The sequence below is a fragment of the Dermochelys coriacea genome, chromosome 10, assembly GCF_009764565.3.
Source record: "Dermochelys coriacea isolate rDerCor1 chromosome 10, rDerCor1.pri.v4, whole genome shotgun sequence".
In the NCBI taxonomy this organism is placed as follows: domain Eukaryota; kingdom Metazoa; phylum Chordata; order Testudines; family Dermochelyidae; genus Dermochelys; species Dermochelys coriacea.
Window position 1 is genome coordinate 20,235,108 of NC_050077.1, and position 25,074 is coordinate 20,260,181.

The window sequence follows — 25,074 nt, forward strand, 5'->3', positions numbered from 1 at the left end:
AATTGAAACTGTGTAAAACCAGGCCATGTAAGGTCTCATTTTGTTATCACTAACCTAGAGCTCACTCCTTCAAGGGGCTGAACTCTCTGGTCCCAATCCAGCAAAGCCCTTAAGCATGCATTCAGCTTTAAACACGAGTTTTCCATTATCACATGCTTAAAATTAAACAAGTGCTTAAAGGCTTTGCTGGATCAGGGATACAGCACTCAGATTCTTGCAGGATTGAGCTCCTAAAACACAGACCAGGTTGACCAAGCCTCATAAACCTTTGCGCCTGAACTGGGTTTCAAGAGAAGCTGAGCTAAGTTATGGCTTTGGATGGAAACTGGCAAAATATGGATTATGCTGAGTTTTTGTTTAAAGGGGGTGGTTTGTTTGAAGGCAGGGGATTTATGTCTGTGTCTATACAATGTCTGATTGCAAAGGTTGCAGAGAGATCAATAATAGAGACCACACCAGCGTTTTTAAAAAAATCTATTTACTTAGCTTCCATTCTGCTGTGTGGAAGGTGAGATTACAGAATACAAAATATAGGAGCCCTAGAAGTACAAACTGATATTCCATCTACACGGGCATATGCAGGTCCAGGCAGATAGAACAGAAACAGTGTGAGTAGACCAGTTGAGGATTAATGACCGAGTTTCATCTGGCAGTACTTTGGACCACAACAAAAGATATCGGACTTTTTATTTTTCTTAGTAAACTCATGCTACAGTCACACTTTGCTCTTTGATTGTAAATTTTACAGCAGTACGATAAAAGCCATCATATTATCTTTACTTTTCCTTGACTTCCAAAAGTTGGATATATTACAAATAGTACTGGTAATAAAGTCCTCAGTATAATATTCACATTTTTCCATCTTTGGACCAATTTCAGCACCTTGTCATGTAGGTGAGCCATTATCTTGCAGCAGAGTTTTTACATGGGTGTTGGGTGGTGTAGGGGTGTGATTACCTGCTCCGGCCCTGACAGGGCTGAGGCCAGCCCGGGGAGAGGGCTGAGGCTGCGGGGGGAAAAGCCCAGCCACATTAAGGGAGCAGCCGCGGCTGTGGCCAGCTCAATCAAGCCCAGCTGGCCCCATAAGAGGCTGTGAGCCAGGAGCCCAGTCAGTCTCCCTCTGCCTGGAGAGGGAGAAGGACCTGGCTGCAAGGTGCTGAGCAGGACACCCAGATTGGAGCAGGGCTGGGGAAGAGTCACAGGAGCTGGGAGCTCTGGCCTGGAAAGCCTCAGGCTGCAGGCCTGACTACAGGCCAAATAGGTGCAGGGGTTGCAGAGGGGCAACCCACGGGTAGCAGGTCCAAAAGCCCCTTGCCTGTGATGAGTGGCATATACACTGCAGTCTGTCCCCAATACAAGGGGCTAAGTGGGGACTGGCAATAGCCCAAACTGAGGTGAGGTGGGGTTAGAGGGTGGGGAGACCCAGAACCCGAGAGTGTGGGGGTACTGCCAGAGGGACCCCAGAGAAAGGGGCACCGGGTCCTGGGAGGGACACGGGGGCTGACGGTAAGGTGGATCACCGGCCTGCAGAGGGTGCTGTGTGGCTGGATGAGCTAATTCCCAATGACTACCAGCAGGAGGCGCCACAGGGGTGAGTCTGAACCTTTACAGGTGGTAATAGATACACAGAAAACCAGATTCCTGAATTACACAAAGATACAGGGTCTAGGATATGATCGGTTGCATGCTAACAAAAGTGTACAATAGTGTATTGAATTTTAATACACAGATACATATGTTAAAATAAAAAGTCATATAAAACATACCAAAATAGTATCACTCTGCCATCTCACTTAGGGCCTGAGTTTAGCTGCATTGGCATTAGAAAGTCTAAACATTAAAGGTAATTGCATGTGGACATCCATTTCTCCGGCACAAGGGCTGATCTGACATGAGAGCTCAAAAACGTTCACAGGCCCAGAGGCATAGAAGAAGGATATGTTATTTTGTTGCTGATCCACAAAAAATAAAACTACAAGGACAACAAAAAAACCCAATTCAGTATAAGAGCTATTTTACACATGCAATAGAATAGGTATGCCTGTCCCTTCCACTTAATATTCTCTTATCTCCTTCACCTTGAAATGGCAGCTATAATCTTCCAATCTCCTGCTTCAGTCTGATGGTCAAATTGTACCATTTATTCACTGGGCTGAGTAGTGGACAATATGGAACTGTATAGCCCCCAAAGGTCTAAGGAAGATGTAATTCCCTCCCTTAACATCCTGGTGAATATGGGACTATGCAAGCTACATCATCTGCAAGGACAGTGCAACATGATCCACTAAATGCAGCCAGTCCATTCTCTTTGCCAGTGCAGCACCCTACCTCCTACCTGTTCCATATGGGATGCTGGTGCCAGAAGAGACATGAAAAGTAGCCCCTGTACTCCTCTGTGCCAGTGGGAGCTACAGGTGATCCATGTCTCTCAGGATATTCACAACTGTCTAAAAGCAAGATTTTAAAAAGTATTTATTTAGACACCTACAGATGCAGATAGGCACCTAATGGAAATTTCCCTAAAGACCCCTAACTCCCATTGGGAGTTGTGCAGGATTGAGCTCCCAGTGGGAGTCAGGGGCTAGGAGCTTTTGAAAATCCCACTAAGTGCCTAAATACATTTACAAATTCATCTCCAAGTGACTGATTTGTTCTATAAGGAGGATTCTAAAAAATCAGAGAAATATTGCACTGGAACAGTACAAGTACTTCCACATAACATCAGCTGTAATTACTACACTCTACTAGTCTCTCATCACTGTGTATTGTGACCATTTTCAATTGAGCATGTAATTAATGTAAAGTCCTTCAATCAATGTCACTGGCCTACTATGGCAGCTCAGGTACAGCTAACAATCTTGTTGTGCTTTGAATGTGAAAATAAAAGTATGTGATGCATGAAATGGAAGCAGATGAGCATATTTTATGAGATAAGTAAATGTGGTATTTATTTCAAAGAGTGAGATATCAAACCTCCTCATTACCAAGACTATATCAAGGGCCTGAGCATGCAATCCTAATACAGACAAACCACACATATTGAATTACATGGCAGTTTTGCCTGAGCTATGGCTGTAGGATTGGGCTGTTTAAGTAATGGTGAGATGAGAACACCACAAGCATTAGAGGAATGCCAGAAAAGTAGATTCCTCAATCTCAACCACTAAACGAGGATGAGAGAAAGACTGAAGATGTTACATAAGCCATGCACTAGTGCAAAACGTGAAAATAAGGGGAAAAAAGCTCCACCTAAAAAGCCTGTGGCATCACTAATACAGGTGCAGTGAGGGGGAAAACTGGACTTCTGATAAAAGCTCAGGAATAGGAGTTAGGGAATGAGTGTCCTCTACCATATTGCTCCCTGCATGATCATGGGGAAATCATTTGTGCCTCAATTTCCCCAGCCATCAACTAGACAGAAAAGGGCATAGGGAGGGTGACATAAATATAAAGGGAAGGGTAAACACCTTTAAATCCCTCCTCGCCAGAGGAAAAACCCTTTCACCTATAAAGCATTAAGAAGCTAGGATAACCTTGCTGGCACCTGACCAAAATGACCAAAGAGGAGACTGGGGGGCGAAGCTGGGGGGCGAAGAAACAAAGGTTCTCTCTGTCTGTATGATGTTTTTTCCGGGAACAGAAAAGGAATCGAGTCTTAGAACTTAGTAAGTAATCTAGCTAGATATGCATTAGATTCTGTTTTGTTTAAATGGCTGATAAAATAAGCTATGCTGAATGGAATGTATATTCCTGTTTTTGTGTCTTTTTGTGACTTAAGGTAACTAGAGGGATTTTCTATGTTTTGAATCTGATTACCCTGTAAAGTATTTACCATCCTGATTTTACAGAGGTGATTCTTTTACTTTTTCTTCAATTAAAATTCTTCTTTTAAAAACCTGATTGCTTTTTCATTGTTCTTAAAATCCAAGGGTTTGGGACTGTGTTCACCAATGCAAATTGGTGAGGATGTTTATCAAGCCTTCCTCAGGAAAGGGGGTGTACGGTTTGGGAGGATTTTGGGGGGAAAGACGTTTCCAAACGGGCTCTTTCCCTGTTATATATTTGTTAGACGCTTGGTGGTGGCAGCAATAAAGTCCAAGGGCAAAAGGTAAAATAGTTTGTACCTTGGGGAAGTTTTAACCTAAGCTGGTAAAAATAAGCTTAGGGGGTTTTTCATGCAGGTCCCTACATCTGTACCCTAGAGTTCAGAGTAGGGAAAGAACCTTGACAGAGGGTTAACTAATTCAGGGCAAAAACTGCCATCTCTCCACATGCAGAAGAGTCTCAGATGCTGTTGAACCCTGTAGTTGTGCTGTGTGTACATGTTTTGGAAGTTTGTGTGGGTTGGAAACTGTGTGTGTCATATAGTTCAAACTGTTCAGTGTAGACTAGCTGTATTACTGTGCTCAGCTTCTTGGGTACAGGATCATTGGGTCACTGACCAAATCCTTCCCCCGCCCCACATGCATCTGGAGTGGGCCGCAAGAGCTGCAGAGACTACTCTATTCCTGAGACTGGGAAGTGGGCCTCAGGGCAGGTTCTCTAGGAGAGGATTACTCCTCTCTGTTCCCTCAAAGATCATCAGTCCCTAGCCCAGTTTTTCTGGGTGGGTGCTAAGAAGAGGATTTCCCCCCTTAACATTCGTAAAAGGCTTTGAGCAGCTCAGATTAAAAAATGCTATAGAAATAAATGCAAAGAATTATTATATGGAAGTTCCAATGTAATTACGTCGCTAACAATGTTCCAATTCTCACATTTGTCATTCTAGCTTCATTTTTCCACACATTCTACACTGGAGGTAAATCTGGCTTTTTCCTTAGACACTGGTGTTACACTTAGCAGCCGTGTTAGTCTGTATTCGCAAAAAGAAAAGGAGTACTTGTGGCACTTTAGAGACTAACAAATTTATTAGAGCATAAGCTTTTGTGAGCTACAGCTCACTTCATCGGATGCATCCGATGAAGTGAGCTGTAGCTCACGAAAGCTTATGCTCTAATAAATTTGTTAGTCTCTAAGGTGCCACAAGTACTCCTTTTCTTCTTGGTGTTACACTGTAATCACTTCATTTTGCAAACACTTACTACAGGGGTCCCTCTTATATTGAAACAATTTCTCACTGAACAACTTCATTCTAAGTAGAGGATCACTAGAACCAGAACTGGAATTTGCACATTACAATGGGAGGCCGTTTTGGACTTCCATTCTGCTTCCCTAAAAAGGTGTTTTCACTATATGTGAGTTCACTAAAAAAAGACCCCACTGTGTTTGATACAGCCTCTCATACTGGTCTCTTGTACATTATTGACCCATTTTCAGTATGGAGAAATGCAATGAGTTTTCTCTCTTGATTTTTGTCTTCATTTGAGACTCTTGATTTCTCTCACTATAAGTCAAATAAGGTATACATTTTTAACACTGAGGATAATTAACTATTGGAACAATTTACTAAGGGTCATGATGGATTCTCCATCACAGGCAAGTTTTATATCAAGATTGAATGTTTTTCTAAAAGAGATGCTCTAGAAGTGGTTCTCAAACTTTTTTTCATTTGTGGACTCCTAAAAATTTTCAAATGGAGGTGAGGACTTTTTGGAAATCTATTGTCTGTATATATAATTTAATTCTGTTCAGTCAGTTTTCAGTCTTAGTCTTTCGCTTACCCCTTAGACGTGGTCTATGGACTATAGGTTGAGAACCACTACTCTAGGAATTATTTTGGAGAAGTTCTATAGGCTGTGTTATACAGGAGGGCAGACTAAATGATTACAGTGGTCTCTTCTGGCCTCTGAATCTCTGAGAAGTCTGAAAGAATTTTCTCCAGAGCTGCTGCTAATCCATCAATTCATAAATTTCCAGCAGGGAGTTCCCTAAATCTGATTGCACCACTTTCTCTTCATCCTAGAAAGACATCTGAAGACCCAAAGAGTTTCGTCTTCTGTTTTAACCTATAACATACACAGCTTTATCTCTACTGTATTCCCTTATCATGGTCATCTGATACATCTCTATAATGCTTATGTACAAAAATAATTTACAGTATCAACAACTGTTAATCTGTTAAAATAAAATAAGATACTAAATTTACAGGGCCTCTGTGCAGCTGAGGAGAGAATGAGCAAAGATGGCTTTAATCTACCTTTCTTCTTCTCTAATCCTGGGGCCAGTTGGGGTCAGCCCACATTGTAGTTTAGAAAAGCCTCAGGACCATAGCTCTGTGTCCCTTGGAGATACACCTGCAATGAGGGAATCCCCAACTAACTGATTAAGCTGCCTTTCTTCCTGGTTTGCAGAGCCAGAACAGTGAAAAGCAAGTGGAACAGGAGCCCACTCTATTCCACAAATCTGTTTCTAATGTGTACCTCTAACTAATAATAATCTTGCCTTTTTGTTTTCTTCAACAGCAGCCTTATGATGTACATTTCAAGAAATAAATGCAATTTGCATGAGAAGAAGGATGGATAAACAGTTTAATAAAATGCCAGCAGCACAAGCTATTTCACTGCATTCTCTTTTCCAGCTTGAATTTCACACAGATTTTAGCACAAGCAGCCCTCACCTACTTTATGAACTGTGCATAGTATATCTTAAAAACTAACATGAACTTTTTGACTGATGCTAATCTGTACATATTATATTATATTATAGATATGGGGCGTGAAATGTACTTTCTTTGCTGCTCTATCTGCCAGGCACCTCCAATACTATACTGACATCAATGGAGTGATGATAGTGCAGCAGATGACCTATAGAACCAATAGAGAAAAGGGTTAATGTATTATTATGAAGCACCAAAACAAACATCTCCAAATACAGGAAGATTCCAGCACCTCTTTTTTGTGAAAGTTGCTCTGCCTCATCTTATAAAATTTGTAGATTTGGTTTTATTTGCAAAATTCATTTCCATTCAGAGAAGCACAAAATGTTTCCACTGAGGACAATTCCTTTCTAAATATCAAAATAATATAAAATATCTACTACTTTGAATGGGTTCACAGAAATAAATATTTTTCTGTCCCTGTCCTAATATAATCTATCGTCTCATTTGCTTTTTTAATCACTGGTATGGATTGAGCAAGCATTTTAATTGAGCTGTTCACAATGACCTACAGATCTTTCTCCTGAGAGATTACAACCAATTCTAAACCCACAGGCATTTGCACAAGTAGTTTAAATTGTTGTCCATTGTACTACATGTTGTTTACTTCAGACTACCTCAAATCCATTGGACAGTTTCCTCTTCAAGAATTTCACAAATAAACGATTAAATTTAGCAGTGTCTAACACACCACCACTACCCTTTGCATGTTTATTTTACACATCTATTGAAGCTTTCATTTTATGCCTTTCTTTCCTCCCTGATGTCCATGCTTGCGTCTGGAAATATATTACTTATTATCTAATAAAATAATAATAATCCCAGATTTCTATTTTCTTCTAATCTGAGAGGGAGCAGAGTCCAGTGGCTATAGCATAAAGCTTTGAAGGCAGGAGTTCTGGAGTCTGTTTCTGGCTCTGCTCCTGAATTGCTGAATGACCCTTAGTATGTCATTAATCTTCTTTTGAGACTCAAATTCCCCACCTGTAAAATGGGGTTAATAATCTTTATCCTAATAATCCCATAATCTGCTCTTTGTGATAAGGACCATGCAGTAGGAGGTGCCATCTTCTGGGTGTGACATAAAACTAAGGTCTTCAGCGCTTGTGGTCAACAAAGGTCCCATGGAACTTTTCACGTTTCACTTTAAACATGGGTTTATACACACACCACTAAAGATAACCATGTCCAAATAATGACTTTTACTGTTTACTGATTCTCTGCAAATATACAAACATTTTCCAAGTAAAATTAAAATGGATGTTTCCCATCCTAATATACGAATATTCCTTGTACCCCTTTTCCCATTGCCATAAAGCAGGAATTGGCTATACCAGCAGAGAATGGGAAGGCAGAAGCTTTCCAGGTTGCAAATGTGGCACCAATATTATTAATTATTATTATTATGCTATATATACTTAGATGGTGTCCATCACAATGTGATGTATATGTATGAGCCAAGCAGCTTCTCATGCACCATACTGTGAAACCTAAGGTTCTGGGCAATGTCAGTGACTGCTGCTTTCCAGGGCAGGAAAAACTCTGCTGGGCTTTTTCTAGAGACCAGCCTGAACTCCTAGCAGAATGTGACTCAGATATCAAAATGATTAGGACAGTACATTTTTTTTAAATTAGTGTAATTGGAAAACAGACTTTCAAATTCTCATTTGGCCAAATTCAGAACCTGTGTAAATTACAAAGCTACACTGAATAAAACCGAGTTGCTGTCACACCTGGTCAGAATTTGTCTTCTCTACTCATTTGATCTTAGAAACAACCCCATGAAATGGAGGTGTCATGTGAATACATGCCTGATAGCTGTTGGCAGAGAGCTTCCTCCTTTTGCTGAGCACCACCTTGACTTCTTTTATCTAGCCATACTTTTTTGGTGAATTCTGTGTAGTGTTCAGTTGGCATTAAGTCTATTGTGGCTCCTTTATGTGGGCTCTCTGGGACCACCTATGAAACATGCATCCAAACAGGCACGAGGGCAATCCTGCCCAGCTACTGGTCCACGGTTTGATATTTTGGATGTTCTTGTTGATAAGTACTGTATCGCCAACTCATTAGCCCTGCTTTGCAGAAGAGGCAAATACAAGTGTGCATTTGTAGGAAAAAGTCATATTAGAATCTCCTAATCTATAAAATGGTAAGAAATTATAGTATTTCCAAAAACTAAAGGGCCAGATCTTCAGATGGTGTACACTGACAGAGCTCCAAAAACTTCAAAGGAGCTATGCCAATTTACACCAGCTGAGGATCTGGCCCAAGATAGCCACATTGTTTTGCATCTCCCACCCCTGAAACACTCCTACTAACTGCCAAAGCTTGTGATTACAAAGAGGTTTTAGAACAGGAAGGGAGATTAGTGTTACTTATGTAGCCCTTTTCAAGAGAAATGGGGGGAGTAAAAGGATTACTTTAGATTCTTAAATTCACTGAAACATGAGAACTACATGCTCCAGTGTGATTACACAAAAGAGAAAAGGAACAAAGAATTATCTTTCTATATACTGCAAACAGAAGAAACATGGAGATAAATCCTGAAGTTCTTACCCTGACAAAAATCCTATTTAAGCCAAGTTTCTGAATAACTGGCATCAGAAAAGTTTACAGCACTAATGCACGGCTTGTATAAACATCCAAAGTTTTAAAAATAAAAGAGGAGTGTTCCACTCATTACAAATTCTACTAACAATTATAACTGTATATGAATCATTTCATCCACTAACGAATTGCAGCTACTTCAAGGGTGGAACATGACATGTTGTTAACAGCACACAGCTAAGCAACACTATATCTCAGTCATCATTTTTTCTCCAAGAACTATATTCTTAATAACATTTTCATTTTGTGCATGCTGACAAGGTAAAGAAAGAGGGAACAGGAAATAACTAATGATGTTGTCTTTCAACTCTGTAGGAGGGATTAGTAATCTGATATCAAACTGAACCTTATTTCTTATTATTTGCAATCCTGATAGCTGTCACGTTTATTGGTAAAAGTTCAAAAATGATCACCAATGGAATGCTTTCCACATTGCAGCATATGGCATCTTACCACAGATCACATAGAGATTGTGTTTACTCTTTCTTGAAATCCTTGTCAATTTCCCTAATGTCAGCTCTTATTTTCCCTGCAATGGTACTCCTCCCAAGTTCCTTTCTTCTAAATGAATGCTGTTTATCACTATACATTTAAGGCACATGCAGAAATAAAAATAAAAGCACTACTTGTAATATAATTATCACAAAAAGCATTAATATGAGCACATTATTTCTAATTTGCTTTTGAGTATGTATTGTCTCTATCATAGACATTCATCCATACTCCATACACTATTAATCTTACTGAAAAGAAACACAAATATCCAAATATAATGTTGATTTTAAAAGTACTAACCCAGAATAAATAAAGCCATCTTTTAATTGCCTCATTATCTTGAGGATATTAAATACACACGCAGCAATAACAATTCCACAGTTACATCAACCTTGCAAAATTCCATTCACTCACTCCACTTGGGCAACTAGGCTACATAGACAAGTACATAAAATATTGTTAATTTTTCCTTGTCATTGATCATTGTAGAGGGTAAGCAAATACATTTTGTGCTTAGGCTGGTAAATTTTGCAAGGCTAAGTTATTGTCTTTGTACAGATTCTCATTGCAAACTAAGACAAGAGTTTAAAAAATGTTATAATCGGTTTCTATAAAAAAAAGTACAATTTTTTCTCAGAATAAATATAGATCCAGTACCAGAGGTTGCAATTCAGAGAAAACTCCAGTGAATGCAAAAGGAATCTTGCTCTCATAATAACTGGCAAGTATAAACACTGTTGATTTAATGTTCTATCCCCCTTTTCTAGCAATTAGAAGTTGCTTTAAAATTAAATTACAGCTAATATTTCTCCCCAATGAGGCTGGCTACCATGTTGTGCAAATGCTCTCACTGCACTGTAAGAAGCAAGTGGCTCCCCAGAAGAGACTAGCTGCCAGCATGAAAATAATTAAATACCAATATACAATGGGTCTCTGTTCTGTGAAAATAAACAGGTGCAAAACCAAACTATTCCACTGTATATAATGACCACTGAGCACTGGGATGAAGATTCATTTTAAAACACAGAAATCTGCTGGCGGTGCAATTCATTGACCTTCACAAGCACAGTTTAACTATTTAAAATAAATACTCCATTAAACAACTTTCTCATTTCTCTGATGGTTCTCCATCTGCATTGACCTTCTCTTTTTGGAACCACCGAAAAGCCGACTTTGCTGTGCCATCACCGCTCTGCTGTGAAAAGCAAATGAAGATAGCCCAGAGAAAGCCACAGAGCCCAGTGTAAGCTGTTCTCAAGTAAACAGGGACCAGAATGAAGTTTGAAAGCTGTGTTGGAAAAAGAGAGAGTTCACTGTTAGGATCTGATCCTGCATTCTTTAAACACCCAAAAATTCTATTGACTTCAATGGGAGCATGGGGGGGGCACAATGTAGGATAGGACTGTATGGCAAAGAAAGGGTTATTGAGTTCGCACTGATGTTAACTTGAAACTCACCTGCACAAAAGGCCAGTACATCAGCCCAGTCTGAAAAGAAAGTGATGGACTAATTACTATTATGTATTTCAGTTACAATGATTTATTTCAAGTATTCCTTTTTATTGACAATATTTAACAAGGACTAGAAAATACCTCAACAAAGTTAATAAAAGTGTTCAATTTCAAATTAGGCAGTTCAAATAAGAGGTGGTAATATTAGAACTGCAAATAACCCGCATCAACTGCTACCCTAAGAATGTTTAAGAGATTATTCTGCCTCGGTTTATATACAAAAATCTGACAATGCGAACTTCAAAATCATACGATGCCTGATATGTAAGCACATTTACCAGATGGCTGAACAAATGTTTAAATGAGTGAATGTTTATTTCAGCTGTGAATGAAATTACCACTGAACTTTATATTTATTTCATACTTGCAACTCTCCTTCTATTTGCTCATATACTGTAAACTTCTTTCTTAGAGCTGAACTGATTAATTAATTTACACAGAGTAAGCAAGATCAGTAGAAGGACACTGTTAAACCAAATGTTCTTACAAATATATAGTGGGCACTGATAATAAGAACATCCTCCATGGTGACAAAAATGCCCTTTTATCCTCCCAGTACAATAGTTCCATGATGAGAAGTGAAATGTTGCAATATTTATCCTGCTAATTTTTTTCTCATGATATATTTTTCTTCCAAGGCCTGGAAAATCTTGGAAGTCCCTGATTTACTCAGTTTTAGGGTTTGTGTTGGCTTTAACCCACACTTGTTAGCATCACCTATCTACCATTTCAAATAACATAGAGAAATGAGCTAAAATTGGACATCAGTAGTCTTAAAGGTGTTCTTAAAAGAAGGGAAAACTGTCAGTGAAAAGTACAGGGTGAAACTGATAACAAAAAAAGATGTCTTCATAACTAATGTTATTAACAGATGTTCAAGAAAGTGGTGCCAACTGTAAAAACCAGTCTGTAGCTATTTCTCCAGATAAATGGTATTACAGCCCTTGAGTGTAATTATCTTTGTTACATTGTGGATACTGTCATTGACACAGATTCAGATGCATTTGTAAACACATATGCCGTACAATTTAAGGATGGAATGAATTTGCCCAACTGGAGATGGTAGTGGTACCTGGTTACCCATAATTCAGTCTTACTGCAGCTCTGCATGGAGCCCCTTGCACAGAATCCCAAAACAAAAGAAGTGAGAGGAAGCAGAATTAAAACAGAAACAATGTTGGAGGCTAGCATCCTATTTTGATTTAACTGTAGCATTCAATAACATTAATTGTTTTGCTTAACTGGGAGATTAATCAACTATTTGCCTCACCTTATATGTATTCCAGAATTTCTTTTTACAGTCGGAAAAAATGTTCTCTTTCCCCTGAAGTATACTCATGCCTGCTAGCAAAAAATTTAGGACAATCAAGAAGATTGAAAAAAGGACTAACATTTATTTATTGCATCAGAATTTTCACATTATGTCACAATGGTACAAGTCTCTTTTAAAGAAAAGTTAGAGTGCAAACGTTCTGCATGGCTTCTTTATCCTGCTATATTACATCTCCTGATCTGATTCTCTTAATCTTCAGTGGTGACACCAAAGAGGTGATCTAAACAAGATCTACTATGCTGCATCTACAGTGACAAAAATGGGGTGGATAATTCATCAATGGTAGCAGCAGTAGAAACTATGGTGTAGACAGGGCTTGGCATTTTGCTCAGGATTAGATGACTAAGTGATCTAAATGCCAATTTTTGCCATCATAAACAGCACCTTTGATTAACTCCGAAGTGTAGATTTGAAGAGCAGAGTTGCTCTAAAATGTACTTGTTTAATATTCTGTGGACAGCATTTTGAAACTTATACACGCACTAGCTGATCTACTGCCCATTATGATCCTAGGAATATACACTTGGGAGCTCTGTCATTACACAAAAAGAGCCTGATCCAGAGGAGAGCTGGGCACAGGCAACGGTGGTTGTAAGTTAAAAATTAGACAAATGCAAATATTGGACAGTAAAGAGAATCAACCCGTGGAACAAATTACCATAAATAGAGTTTGGGAGTGTTGGATGTCTTTCTAAAAGATGTGCTCTAAGCCAACCAGAAGTTATAGCCTGCCTTATGCTGGAGGTTAAATTATATGATTATAACGATCCCTTCTGACCTTAAAATCTATGAATATACACATACTGTAGCCAATGGGAGTTGAAGATGGTCAGCACAACTCAGGATTGGCCACTATAATGGATATTTGCATGCCATGGTATGCCTGGTATGTACCCCTCCACTTACACAATGTCTACTATTACACGTTTCAGAGTAGCAGCCGTGTTAGTCTGCATTCGCAAAAAGAAAAGGAGTACTTGTGGCACCCTAGAGACTAACAAATTTATTAGAGCATAAGCTTTCGATGCATCCGATGAAGTGAGCTGTAGCTCACGAAAGCTTATGCTCTAATAAATTTGTTAGTCTCTAGGGTGCCACAAGTACTCCTTTTCTTTTTACTATTACACATGTATGTGTAATATTCAGGGTAAATAGGCCAAATCCCCTGAGATGGGATATTAGATGGATGGGATCTGAGTTACTATAGAAAATTCTTTCCTGGGTATCTGGCTGGTGAATCTTGCCCATATGCTCAGGGTTTAGCTGATTGCCATATTTGGGGTCGGGAAGGAATTTTCCTCTAGGGCAGATTGGAGAGGCCCTGGAGGTTTTTCGCCTTCCTCTGTAGCATGGGGCATGGTTGACTTGAGGGAGGCTTCTCTGCTCCTTGAAGTCTTTGAACCATGATTTAAGGACTTCAATAGCTCAGACATGGGTGAGGTTTTTCATAGGAGTGGGTGGGTGAGATTCTGTGGCCTGCGCTGTGCAGGAGGTTGGACTAGATGATCAGAATGGTCCCTTCTGACCTTAGTATCTATGAATCTATGAATCTATGTATGTCTATCCTATTACAATGTATAGCTATCCTATTACAGTACAATATCCAGAGATTTCAGTTCTATCCTACTAATCAAGTAATTTTCATACATCTATCTATTCACAATGGTGACTAGGCAGATAGCATTTGATGACAGTCAAAATTTGTACTAGCTATGGGCTTCTTTCCTCCCTTCATTTTGCTCCAATGAATGATCTCTTTGTCTGATCATAAAATGAGAATCTCATGATACTTACAATGTTAAAAGAGTCTAACCACCTAAGGGTGTATCTATATAGAGAAAAGGCCAAAAATAGCTATTGCTCAAAAGCTCCTGTGTGTATACTCTTATTCTGCCTAAAACTGCCTTTGTGCCGTTTAGGTTAATCCATTTTAGATTAAGATAATTCAGAATAAGGCTCACTTATTCTGGAATAAGAGCATCCACACATGGAGCTAATCAATAATAGCTAGTCCACTTTAAATTCACATGCCCATCTCATTATGGATGAACTTTCATGAGTAGACAAGCCCTTAGTTCTTATCCCACACATGATTTAAATTAAATGACAGTCTCATTTTACACTAGTCTTTTCTAAAATGGTTTCTTAAATTATTTCTCTTTCTAGTCATCTCACTCATTTTTTAAAGTCTTCACATTCATTAGCTTTGTTAAGGTTACATATTGTCATCACCATCTCTAACAGCCGTGTTCCACCACTTGTATATATTCCTAAAACTGGATCTGGCATAGTTTAGTTTCTAACCTGTTGTGTAATGCTGATATTTGCTGTTAAACAGCAGTTGTGTTTCAGTGAGGAGGTTAGCCGATGTAGAATAGTGAGTAAAGTAACACAGACTGATTTCATTAGATACAGTGTGTACAATCAGTCTGTAAAGTGCTTCAGATCATTTGGGATTAAATAAAGGTGATAGGCCTGAATTACCACTTTTGCACTAGTGTAATTCATTGAAATCATTGACATAATTCAGGCAAAATACAAATCATGATTAAGTGAATCTAGCCCATTATATAAATGTTCATTATGTAACTGGTATTAATAACTACTTGCGTTTGCATTCATTCTAAAAAATCCTAGGGTATAATGTGTGAGTGCTGGGTGCATTTTAGGAGGAACTGAGTGTAAATGGCACCTTGCAGGAGGCACGCAGCATCTTGAAGGATCAAGCCCTACAAAAATACAGTCCCATTGAAAATCTGCTACCTCTGGGGATCCACATAACAGACAACCAATTAACAACAGAATAAAAAGCACTGGCAGAGACAGGTGGGATTTTATTCAGTGACACCAGATCAAATCCCTGAACCTATGATCATCGGTGCACGATTTTGGTTGTACACCTATCTGCAGGAGAGCACACATGATGTTGTCTGCTGGAGTACTCCAAGACTTCCCAAACTGTTTTCTAAAACAGTTGTGACCAATTATTGTTTTGCACATCCTGAAAACCAAAAATTTGGCCCTTACTGCTAGCACACTGTGAGACTAGGCCTTGTTCTTTCTTAAATGTTTTGTCTGAAAGACTCAAGTTGCAGTAAAGCACATGAAATGCAAATATCCCACCTGGGGAGACTGAAGAAGCTTGGGTGAATCCGAGGACAAAGGTCACATTGGCATATGGTGCCAGGGGCACAACCATTCCTTGCTGTTGGGGCTGGGTAGGGGCTCAACCAACCCCTTCTGGGGAGGACACAGCAATTTGAACCATGGGATGAGGGCGCAGGGGGCACCAACATGGTGAAAGAGGGAGCACAATCTCCGGTATAGATAGCGGGTGTGGGGGCCCATCAGTGGAAAGTGGTGCAGAGGGTACAGGAAGCTCAACTATAGGGAGAGACTGAAGAGTGTTCAGCAATGGTGGGGGGTTGCAGGTGGCTCAGCCATGGGTGAGGGGGCACAGGGTGCTGGACCATGGGGAGGAACCATGGGGGACTGAGCCATGGTGAATGGATGTGGTGAACTAAGCCATGGGGAGCGGGTGTGGGGGACTAGAGTATGGGGAGGGGTGCGGGGGCTGGGCCATGGGGTGGGAGCTCAGGGGGGCTTGGCCACAGGGAGGGGGCATGGCAGATTGAGCCACAGGAAGTGGGCATGGGGGCTTGGCCATGGGGTGGGGGTGCGGAGGGCACAGTCATGGGGAGGGTTGTGTGGGGCTTGGTCATGGGGAAGGGCATGGCAGATTGAGCCACGGGGAAGGGGAGTGGCAGATTGAGCCAGAGGGAGGGAGCTTGGGGGGCTCAGCTGCAGGGAAAGGGGGCTCGCCCATGGAGAGGGGCATAGGGGACTCAACCATAGGGAGGAGGTTCTGTGGCTCGGCCATAGAGAGGGAGTTCGGGGGGTTCACCCATGAGGAGAGAGTGCGGGGGGACTCGGCCATGGGGAGGGAGCTCGGGGGGCTCGGCCATGGGGAGGGAGCTCGGGGGCCTTGGCTATGGGGAGGGAGCTCGGGGGGCTCGCTCATGGGGAGGGAGCTCGGGGGGCTTGCCCACGGGGAGAGGGCGCAGGGGGCTCAGCCATGGGGAGGGACTTCGGGGGGCTAGCCAACAGGGAGAGGGCGTGGGGGACTCGCCCATAGAGAGGGAGCTCGGGGGGCTCGCCCACGGGGAGAGGGCACGGGGGACTCGGCCATGGGAAGGGAGCTCGGGGGGCTCGGCCATGGGGAGGGAGCTTGGGGGGCTCGCCCACGGGGAGAGAGCGTGGGGGGCTCGGCCACGGGGAGGGAGTTCGGGGGGCTCGCCGACGGGGAGAGGGCACGGGGGGCTCGGCCACGGGGAGGGAGTTCGGGGGGCTCGCCCACGGGGAGAGGGCACGGGGGGCTCGCCCACGGGCAGGGAGCTCGGGGGGCTCGCCCACGGGGACAGGGCGCGGGGGGCTCGCCCACGGGGAGGGAACTCGGGGGGCTTGCCAACGGGGAGAGGGTGCGGGGGGCTCGCCCACGGGGAGGGAGCTCGGGGGCCTCGCCCACGGGGAGGGAGCTCAGGGGCTCGCCCATGGGGAGAAGGCGCGGGGGGCTCGCCCACGGGGAGGTAGCTCGGGGGGCTCCCCCACGGGGAGGGAGCTCGGGAGGCTCGCCCACGGGGAGAGGGCACGGGGGGCTCGCCCACGGCGAGGGAGCTCGGGGGGCTCGCCCACGGGGAGGGAGCTCGGGGGGGCTCCCCCACGGGGAGAGGGCGCGGGGGGCTCGCCCACGGGGAGGGAGCTCGGGGGCTCGCCCACGGGGAGGGTGCTCAGGGGGCTCGCCCACGGGGAGAGGGCGCGGGGGGCTCCCCACGGGGAGGGAGCTCGGGGGGCTCGCCCACGGGGAGAGGGCGCGGGGGGCTCGCCCACGGGGAGGGAGCTCGGGGGGCTCTCCCACGGGGAGGATGCTCGGGGGGCTCACCACGGGGAGAGGGCGCTCGGGGGGCTCGCCACGAGGAGGGTGCTCGGGGGTCTCGCCCACGGGGTGAGGGCGCGGGGGGCTCGCCCACGGGGAGGGAGCTCGGGGGACTCGCCCACGGGGAGAGGGCGCGGGGGGCTCGCCCACGGGGAGGGAGCTCGGGGGCTCGCCCACGGGGAGAAGGCGCGGGGGCTCGCCCACGGGGAGGTAGCTCGGGGGGTTCGCCACGGGGAGAGGGCGCGGGGGGCTCACCCACGGGGAGGGAGCTCGGGGGTGTTCGCCATGGGGAGAGGGCGCGGGGGGCTCGCCCACGGGGAGAGGGCGCGGGGGGCTCGCCAACGGGGAGGGAGCTCGAGGGGCTCGCCCACTGGGAGAGGGCGCGGGGGGCTCGCCCACGGGGAGGGAGCTCCGGGGGCTCACCACGGGGAGAGGGCGCGGGGGGCTCGCCCACGGGGAGAGGGCGCGGGGGGCTCGCCCACAGGGAGGGAGCTCGAGGGGCTCGCCATAGGGAGAGGGCGCGGGGGGCTCGCCCACGGGGAGGGAGCTCGAGGGGCTCGCCCACTGGGAGAGGGCGCGGGGGGCTCGCCCACGGGGAGGTAGCCGGGGGGCTCGCCCACAGGGAGAGCGCGCGGGGGGCTCGACCACCGGGAGAGGGCGCGGGGGGTCGCCCACGGGGAGGGAGCTCGGGGGGCTCGCCCACGGGGAGGGAGCCGGAGGGCTCGCCCACGGGGAGAGGGCGCGGGGGGCTCGCCCACGGGTAGGGAGCTCGGGGGGCTCACCCACGGGGAGAGGGCGCGGGGGGCTCGCCCACGGGGAGGGAGCTCGGGGGGCTCGCCCACGGGGAGAGGGCGCGGGGGGCTCACCCACGGGGAGAGGGCGCGGGGGGCTCGCCCACGGGGAGGGAGCTCAGGGGGCTCCCCCACGGGGAGGGAGCTCGGGGGTCTCGCCCACGGGGAGAGGGCGCAGGGGGCTCAGCCATGGGGAGGGAGTTCGGGGGGCTCGCCCACTGGGAGAGGGCGCGGGGGGCTCAGCCATGGGGAGGGAGTTCGGGGGGGTCGCCCACGGGGAGGGTGCTCGGGGGGCTCGCCCACGGGGAGAGGGCGCGGGGGGCTCGCCCACGGGGAGGGAGCTCGGGGGGCTCTCCCACGGGGAGGATGCTCGGGGGGCTCACCACGGGGAGAGGGCGCTCGGGGGGCTCGCCACGAGGAGGGTGCTCGGGGGTCTCGCCCACGGGGTGAGGGCGCGGGGGGCTCGCCCACGGGGAGGGAGCTCGGGGGACTCGCCCACGGGGAGAGGGCGCGGGGGGCTCGCCCACGGGGAGGGAGCTCGGGGGCTCGCCCACGGGGAGGTAGCTCGGGGGGTTCGCCACGGGGAGAGGGCGCGGGGGGCTCACCCACGGGGAGGGAGCTCGGGGGTGTTCGCCATGGGGAGAGGGCGCGGGGGGCTCGCCCACGGGGAGAGGGCGCGGGGGGCTCGCCAACGGGGAGGGAGCTCGAGGGGCTCGCCCACTGGGAGAGGGCGCGGGGGGCTCGCCCACGGGGAGGGAGCTCCGGGGGCTCGCCACGGGGAGAGGGCGCGGGGGGCTCGCCCACGGGGAGAGGGCGCGGGGGGCTCGCCCACAGGGAGGGAGCTCGAGGGGCTCGCCACAGGGAGAGGGCGCGGGGGGCTCGCCCACGGGGAGGGAGCTCGAGGGGCTCGCCCACTGGGAGAGGGCGCGGGGGGCTCGCCCACGGGGAGGTAGCCGGGGGGCTCGCCCACAGGGAGAGCGCGCGGGGGGCTCTACCACCGGGAGAGGGCGCGGGGGGTCGCCCACGGGGAGGGAGCTCGGGGGGCTCGCCCACGGGGAGGGAGCCGGAGGGCTCGCCCACGGGGAGAGGGCGCGGGGGGCTCGCCCACGGGTAGGGAGCTCGGGGGGCTCACCCACGGGGAGAGGGCGCGGGGGGCTCGCCCACGGGGAGGGAGCTCAGGGGGCTCCGCCACGGGGAGGGAGCTCGGGGGTCTCGCCCACGGGGAGAGGGCGCAGGGGGCTCAGCCATGGGGAGGGAGTTCGGGGGGCTCGCCCACTGGGAGAGGGCGCGGGGGGGCTCAGCCATGGGGAGGGAGTTCGGGGGGTCGCCCACGGGGAGGGTGCTCGGGGGGCTCGCCCACGGGGAGAGGGCGCGGGGGGCTCGCCCACGGGGAGGGAGCCGGGGGGCTCGTCCACTGGGAGAGGGCGCGGGGGGCTCGCCCACGGGGAGAGGGCGCAGGGGGCTCGCCCACGGGGAGGGAGCTCGGGGGGCTCGCTCACAGGGAGAGGGCGCGGGGGGCTCGCCGACGGGGAGGGTGCTCGGGGGGCTCGCCCACGGGGAGAGGGCGCGGGGGGCTCAGCCATGGGGAGGGAGTTCGGGGGCTCGCCCACGGGGAGGTAGCCGGGGGGCTCGCCCACTGGGAGAGGGCGCGGGGGGCTCGCCCACGGGGAGAGGGCGCGGGAGGCTCGCCCACGGTGAGGGCGCTCGGGGGGCTCGCCACGGGGAGAGGGCGCGGGGGGCTCGCCCACGGGGAGGGAGCTCGGGGGGCTCGCCCACAGGGAGAGGGCACGGGGGGCTCGCCCACGGGGAGGGAGCTCGGGGGGCTCGCCCACAGGGAGAGGGCGCGGGGGGCTCGCCCACGGGGAGGGTGCTCGGGGGGCTCGCCCACGGGGAGAGGGCGCGGGGGGCTCAGCCATGGGGAGGGAGCTCGAGGGGCTCGCCCACGGGGAGGGAGCTGGGGGGGCTCGCCCACGGGGATAGGGCGCGGGGGGGCTCAGCCATGGGGAGGGAGTTCGGGGGGTCGCCCACGGGGAGGGAGCCGGGGGGCTCGCCCACTGGGAGAGGGCGCGGGGGGCTCGCCCACGGGGAGAGGGCGCGGGGGGCTCGCCCACAGGGAGAGCGCGTGGGGGGCTCGACCACCGGGAGAGGGCGCGGGGGGTCGCCCACAGGGAGGGAGCTCGGGGGGGCTCGCCCACGGGGAGGGAGCCGGAGGGCTCGCCCACGGGGAGAGGGCGCGGGGGGCTCGCCCACGGGGAGGGAGCTCGGGGGGCTCACCCACGGGGAGAGGGCGCGGGGGGCTCGCCCACGGGGAGGGAGCTCGGGGGGCTCGCCACGGGGAGAGGGCGCGGGGGGCTCGCCCACGGGGAGGGAGCTCAGGGGGCTCCCCCACGGGGAGGAAGCTCGGGGGTCTCGCCCACGGGGAGAGGGCGCGGGGGGCTCGCCCACGGGGAGGGAGCTCGGGGGGCTCGCCACGGGGAGGGTGCTCGGGGGGCTCGCCAAGGGGAGAAGGCGCGGGGGGCTCGCCCACGGGGAGGGAGCTCCGGGGGCTCCCCCACGGGGAGGGAGTTCGGGGGTCTCGCCCACGGGGAGAGGGCGCAGGGGGCTCAGCCATGGGGAGGGAGTTCGGGGGGCTCGCCCACGGGGAGAGGGCGCGGGGGGCGCAGCCATGGGGAGGGAGTTCGGGGGGTCGCCCACGGGGAGAGGGCGCGGGGGGCTCGCCCACGGGGAGGGAGCCGGGGGGCTCGCCCACTGGGAGAGGGCGCGGGGGGCTCGCCCACGGGGAGGGAGTTCGGGGGGTCGCCCACGGGGAGAGGGCGCGGGGGGCTCAGCCATCGGGAGGGAGCCGGGGGGCTCGCCCACGGGGAGGGCGCGGGGGGCTCGCCCAGGAGGAGAGGGAGCCGGGGAGCTCGCCCACGGGGAGAGGGCGCGGGGGGCTCGCCCACGGGGAGGGCGCTCGGGGGGCTCGCCACGGGGAGGTAGCTGGGGGGCTCGCCCACTGGGAGAGGGCGCGGGGGGTCGCCCACGGGGAGGGCGCGGGGGGCTCGCCCACGGGGAGGGCGCGGGGGGCTCAGCCATGGGGAGGGAGTTCGGGGGCTCGCCCACGGGGAGAGGGCGCGGGGGGCTCGCCCACGGGGAGGGAGCTCGGGGGTCTCGCCCACGAGGAGAGGGTGCAGGGGGCTCAGCCATGGGGAGGGAGTTCGGGGGGCTCGCCCATGGGGAGAGGGCGCGGGGGGCTCGCCCACGGGGAGGGAGCCGGGGGGCTCGTCCAGTGGGAGAGGGCGCGGGGGGCTCGCCGACGGGGAGGGTGCTCGGGGGGCTCAGCCATGGGGAGGGAGTTCGGGGGCTCGCCCACGGGGAGGTAGCCGGGGGGCTCGCCCACTGGGAGAGGGCGCGGGGGGCTCGCCCACGGGGAGGGCGCTCGGGGGGCTCGCCACGGGGAGGGAGTTCGGGGGGTCGCCCACGGGGAGAGGGCGCGGGGGGCTCAGCCATGGGGAGGGAGCCGGGGGGCTCGCCCACGGGGAGGGCGCGGGGGGCTCAGCCATGGGGAGGGAGTTCGGGGGCTCGCCCACGGGGAGGTAGCCGGGGGGCTCGCCCACGGGGAGAGGGCGCGGGGGGCTCGCCCACGGGGAGGGAGCCGGGGGGCTCGTCCACTGGGAGAGGGCGCGGGGGGCTCGCCCACGGGGAGAGGGCGCAGGGGGCTCGCCCACGGGGAGGGAGCTCGGGGGACTCGCTCACAGGGAGAGGGCGCGGGGGGCTCGCCGACGGGGAGGGTGCTCGGGGGGCTCGCCCACGGGGAGAGGGCGCGGGGGGCTCAGCCATGGGGAGGGAGTTCGGGGGCTCGCCCACGGGGAGGTAGCCAGGGGGCTCGCCCACGGGGAGAGGGCGCGGGGGGCATGCCCACGGGGAGGGCGCTCGGGGGGCTCGCCACGGGGAGAGGGCGCGGGGGGCTCGCCCACGGGGAGGGAGCTCGGGGGGCTCGCCCACAGGGAGAGGGCGCGGGGGGCTCGCCCACGGGGAGGGTGCTCGGGGGGCTCGCCCACGGGGAGAGGGCGCGGGGGGCTCAGCCATGGGGAGGGAGTTCGGGGGCTCGCCCACGGGGAGGGAGCTCGAGGGGCTCGCCCACGGGGAGGGAGCTGGGGGGGCTCGCCCACGGGGATAGGGCGCGGGGGGCTCAGCCATGGGGAGGGAGTTCGGGGGGTCGCCCACGGGGAGGGAGCCGGGGGGCTCGCCCACGGGGAGAGGGCGCGGGGGGCTCGCCCACAGGGAGGGAGCTCGAGGGGCTCGCCACGGGGAGAGGGCGCGGGGGGCTCAGCCATGGGGAGGGAGTTCGGGGGCTCGCCCACGGGGAGGTAGCCGGGGGGCTCGCCCACAGGGAGAGCGCGTGGGGGGCTCGACCACCGGGAGAGGGCGCGGGGGGTCGCCCACAGGGAGGGAGCTCGGGGGGCTCGCCCACGGGGAGGGAGCCGGAGGGCTCGCCCACGGGGAGAGGGCGCGGGGGGCTCGCCCACGGGGAGGGAGCTCGGGGGGCTCACCCACGGGGAGAGGGCGCGGGGGGCTCAGCCATGGGGAGGGAGTTCGGGGGCTCGCCCACGGGGAGGTAGCCGGGGGGCTCGCCCACAGGGAGAGCGCGTGGGGGGCTCGACCACCGGGAGAGGGCGCGGGGGGTCGCCCACAGGGAGGGAGCTCGGGGGGCTCGCCCACGGGGAGGGAGCCGGAGGGCTCGCCCACGGGGAGAGGGCGCGGGGGGCTCGCCCACGGGGAGGGAGCTCGGGGGGCTCACCCACGGGGAGAGGGCGCGGGGGGTTCGCCCACGGGGAGGGAGCTCGGGGGGCTCGCCACGGGGAGAGGGCGCGGGGGGCTCGCCCACGGGGAGGGAGCTCAGGGGGCTCCCCCACGGGGAGGAAGCTCGGGGGTCTCGCCCACGGGGAGAGGGCGCGGGGGGCTCGCCCACTGGGAGGGAGCTCGGGGGGCTCGCCACGGGGAGAGGGCGCGGGGGGCTCGCCCACTGGGAGAAGGCGCGGGGGGCTCGCCCACGGGGAGGGTGCTCGGGGGGCTCGCCCACGGGGAGAAGGCGCGGGGGGCTCGCCCACGGGGAGGGAGCTCCGGGGGCTCCCCCACGGGGAGGGAGTTCGGGGGTCTCGCCCACGGGGAGAGGGCGCAGGGGGCTCAGCCATGGGGAGGGAGTTCGGGGGGCTCGCCCACGGGGAGAGGGCGCGGGGGGCTCAGCCATGGGGAGGGAGTTCGGGGGGTCGCCCACGGGGAGGGTGCTCGGGGGGCTCGCCCACGGGAAGAGGGCGCGGGGGGCTCGCCCACGGGGAGGGAGCCGGGGGGCTCGTCCACTGGGAGAGGGCGCGGGGGGCTCGCCGACGGGGAGGGTGCTCGGGGGGCTCGCCCACGGGGAGAGGGCGCGGGGGGCTCAGCCATGGGGAGGGAGTTCGGGGGCTCGCCCACGGGGAGGTAGCCGGGGGGCTCGCCCACTGGGAGAGGGCGCGGGGGGCTCGCCCACGGGGAGGGAGTTCGGGGGGTCGCCCACGGGGAGAGGGCGCGGGGGGCTCAGCCATGGGGAGGGAGCCGGGGGGCTCGCCCACGGGGAGGGCGCGGGGGGCTCGCCCAGGAGGAGAGGGAGCCGGGGAGCTCGCCCACGGGGAGAGGGCGCGGGGGGCTCGCCCACGGGGAGGGCGCTCGGGGGGCTCGCCACGGGGAGGTAGCTGGGGGGCTCGCCCACTGGGAGAGGGCGCGGGGGGTCGCCCACGGGGAGGGCGCGGGGGGCTCGCCCACGGGGAGGGCGCGGGGGGCTCAGCCATGGGGAGGGAGTTCGGGGCTCGCCCACGGGGAGAGGGCGCGGGGGGCTCGCCCACGGGGAGAGGGCGCGGGGGTCTCGCCCACGAGGAGAGGGTGCAGGGGGCTCAGCCATGGGGAGGGAGTTCGGGGGGCTCGCCCATGGGGAGAGGGCGCGGGGGGCTCGCCCACGGGGAGGGAGCCGGGGGGCTCGTCCACTGGGAGAGGGCGCGGGGGGCTCGCCGACGGGGAGGGTGCTCGGGGGGCTCAGCCATGGGGAGGGAGTTCGGGGGCTCGCCCACGGGGAGGTAGCCGGGGGGCTCGCCCACTGGGAGAGGGCGCGGGGGGCTCGCCCACGGGGAGGGCGCTCGGGGGGCTCGCCACGGCTAGGGAGTTCGGGGGGTCGCCCACGGGGAGAGGGCGCGGGGGGCTCAGCCATGGGGAGGGAGCCGGGGGGCTCGCCCACGGGGAGGGCGCGGGGGGCTCAGCCATGGGGAGGGAGTTCGGGGGCTCGCCCATGGGGAGGTAGCCGGGGGGCTCGCCCACTGGGAGAGGGCGCGGGGGGCTCGCCCACGGGGAGGGAGTTCGGGGGCTCGCCCACGGGGAGAGGGCGCGGGGGGCTCAGCCACGGGGAGGGCGCGGGGGGCTCGCCCAGGAGGAGAGGGAGCCGGGGATCTCGCCCACGGGGAGAGGGCGCGGGGGGCTCGCCACGGGGAGGGTGCTCGGGGGGCTCGCCCACGGGGAGAGGGCGCGGGGGGCTCAGCCATGGGGAGGGAGCCGGGGGGCTCGCCCAGGAGGAGAGGGAGCCGGGGAGCTCGCCCACGGGGAGGGCGCGGGGGGCTCGCCCAGGAGGAGAGGGAGCCGGGGAGCTCGCCCACGGGGAGAGGGTGCGGGGGGCTCAGCCATGGGGAGGGAGCCGGGGGGCTCGCCCACGGGGAGAGGGCGCGGGGGGCTCGCCCAGGAGGAGAGGGAGCCGGGGAGCTCGCCCACGGGGAGGGTGCTCGGGGGGCTCGCCCACGGGGAGAGGGCCC

General features: G+C 54.0%; 1 protein-coding gene across 1 annotated transcript in view; it reads right to left on the reverse strand.

Annotated features, from left to right (window-relative positions):
- Nucleotides 1-466: 466 nt before the first annotated feature.
- MPV17L (MPV17 mitochondrial inner membrane protein like) overlaps nt 467-25,074 on the reverse strand; it is a 27,040-nt gene continuing 2,432 nt past the window's right edge. Inside the window, 3 exon segments of the mRNA XM_038420697.2 lie at nt 467-10,985; nt 11,155-11,184; nt 12,479-12,549. Coding sequence (XP_038276625.1) covers nt 10,806-10,985; nt 11,155-11,184; nt 12,479-12,549 — 281 coding nt within the window. The 3' untranslated portion in view covers nt 467-10,805.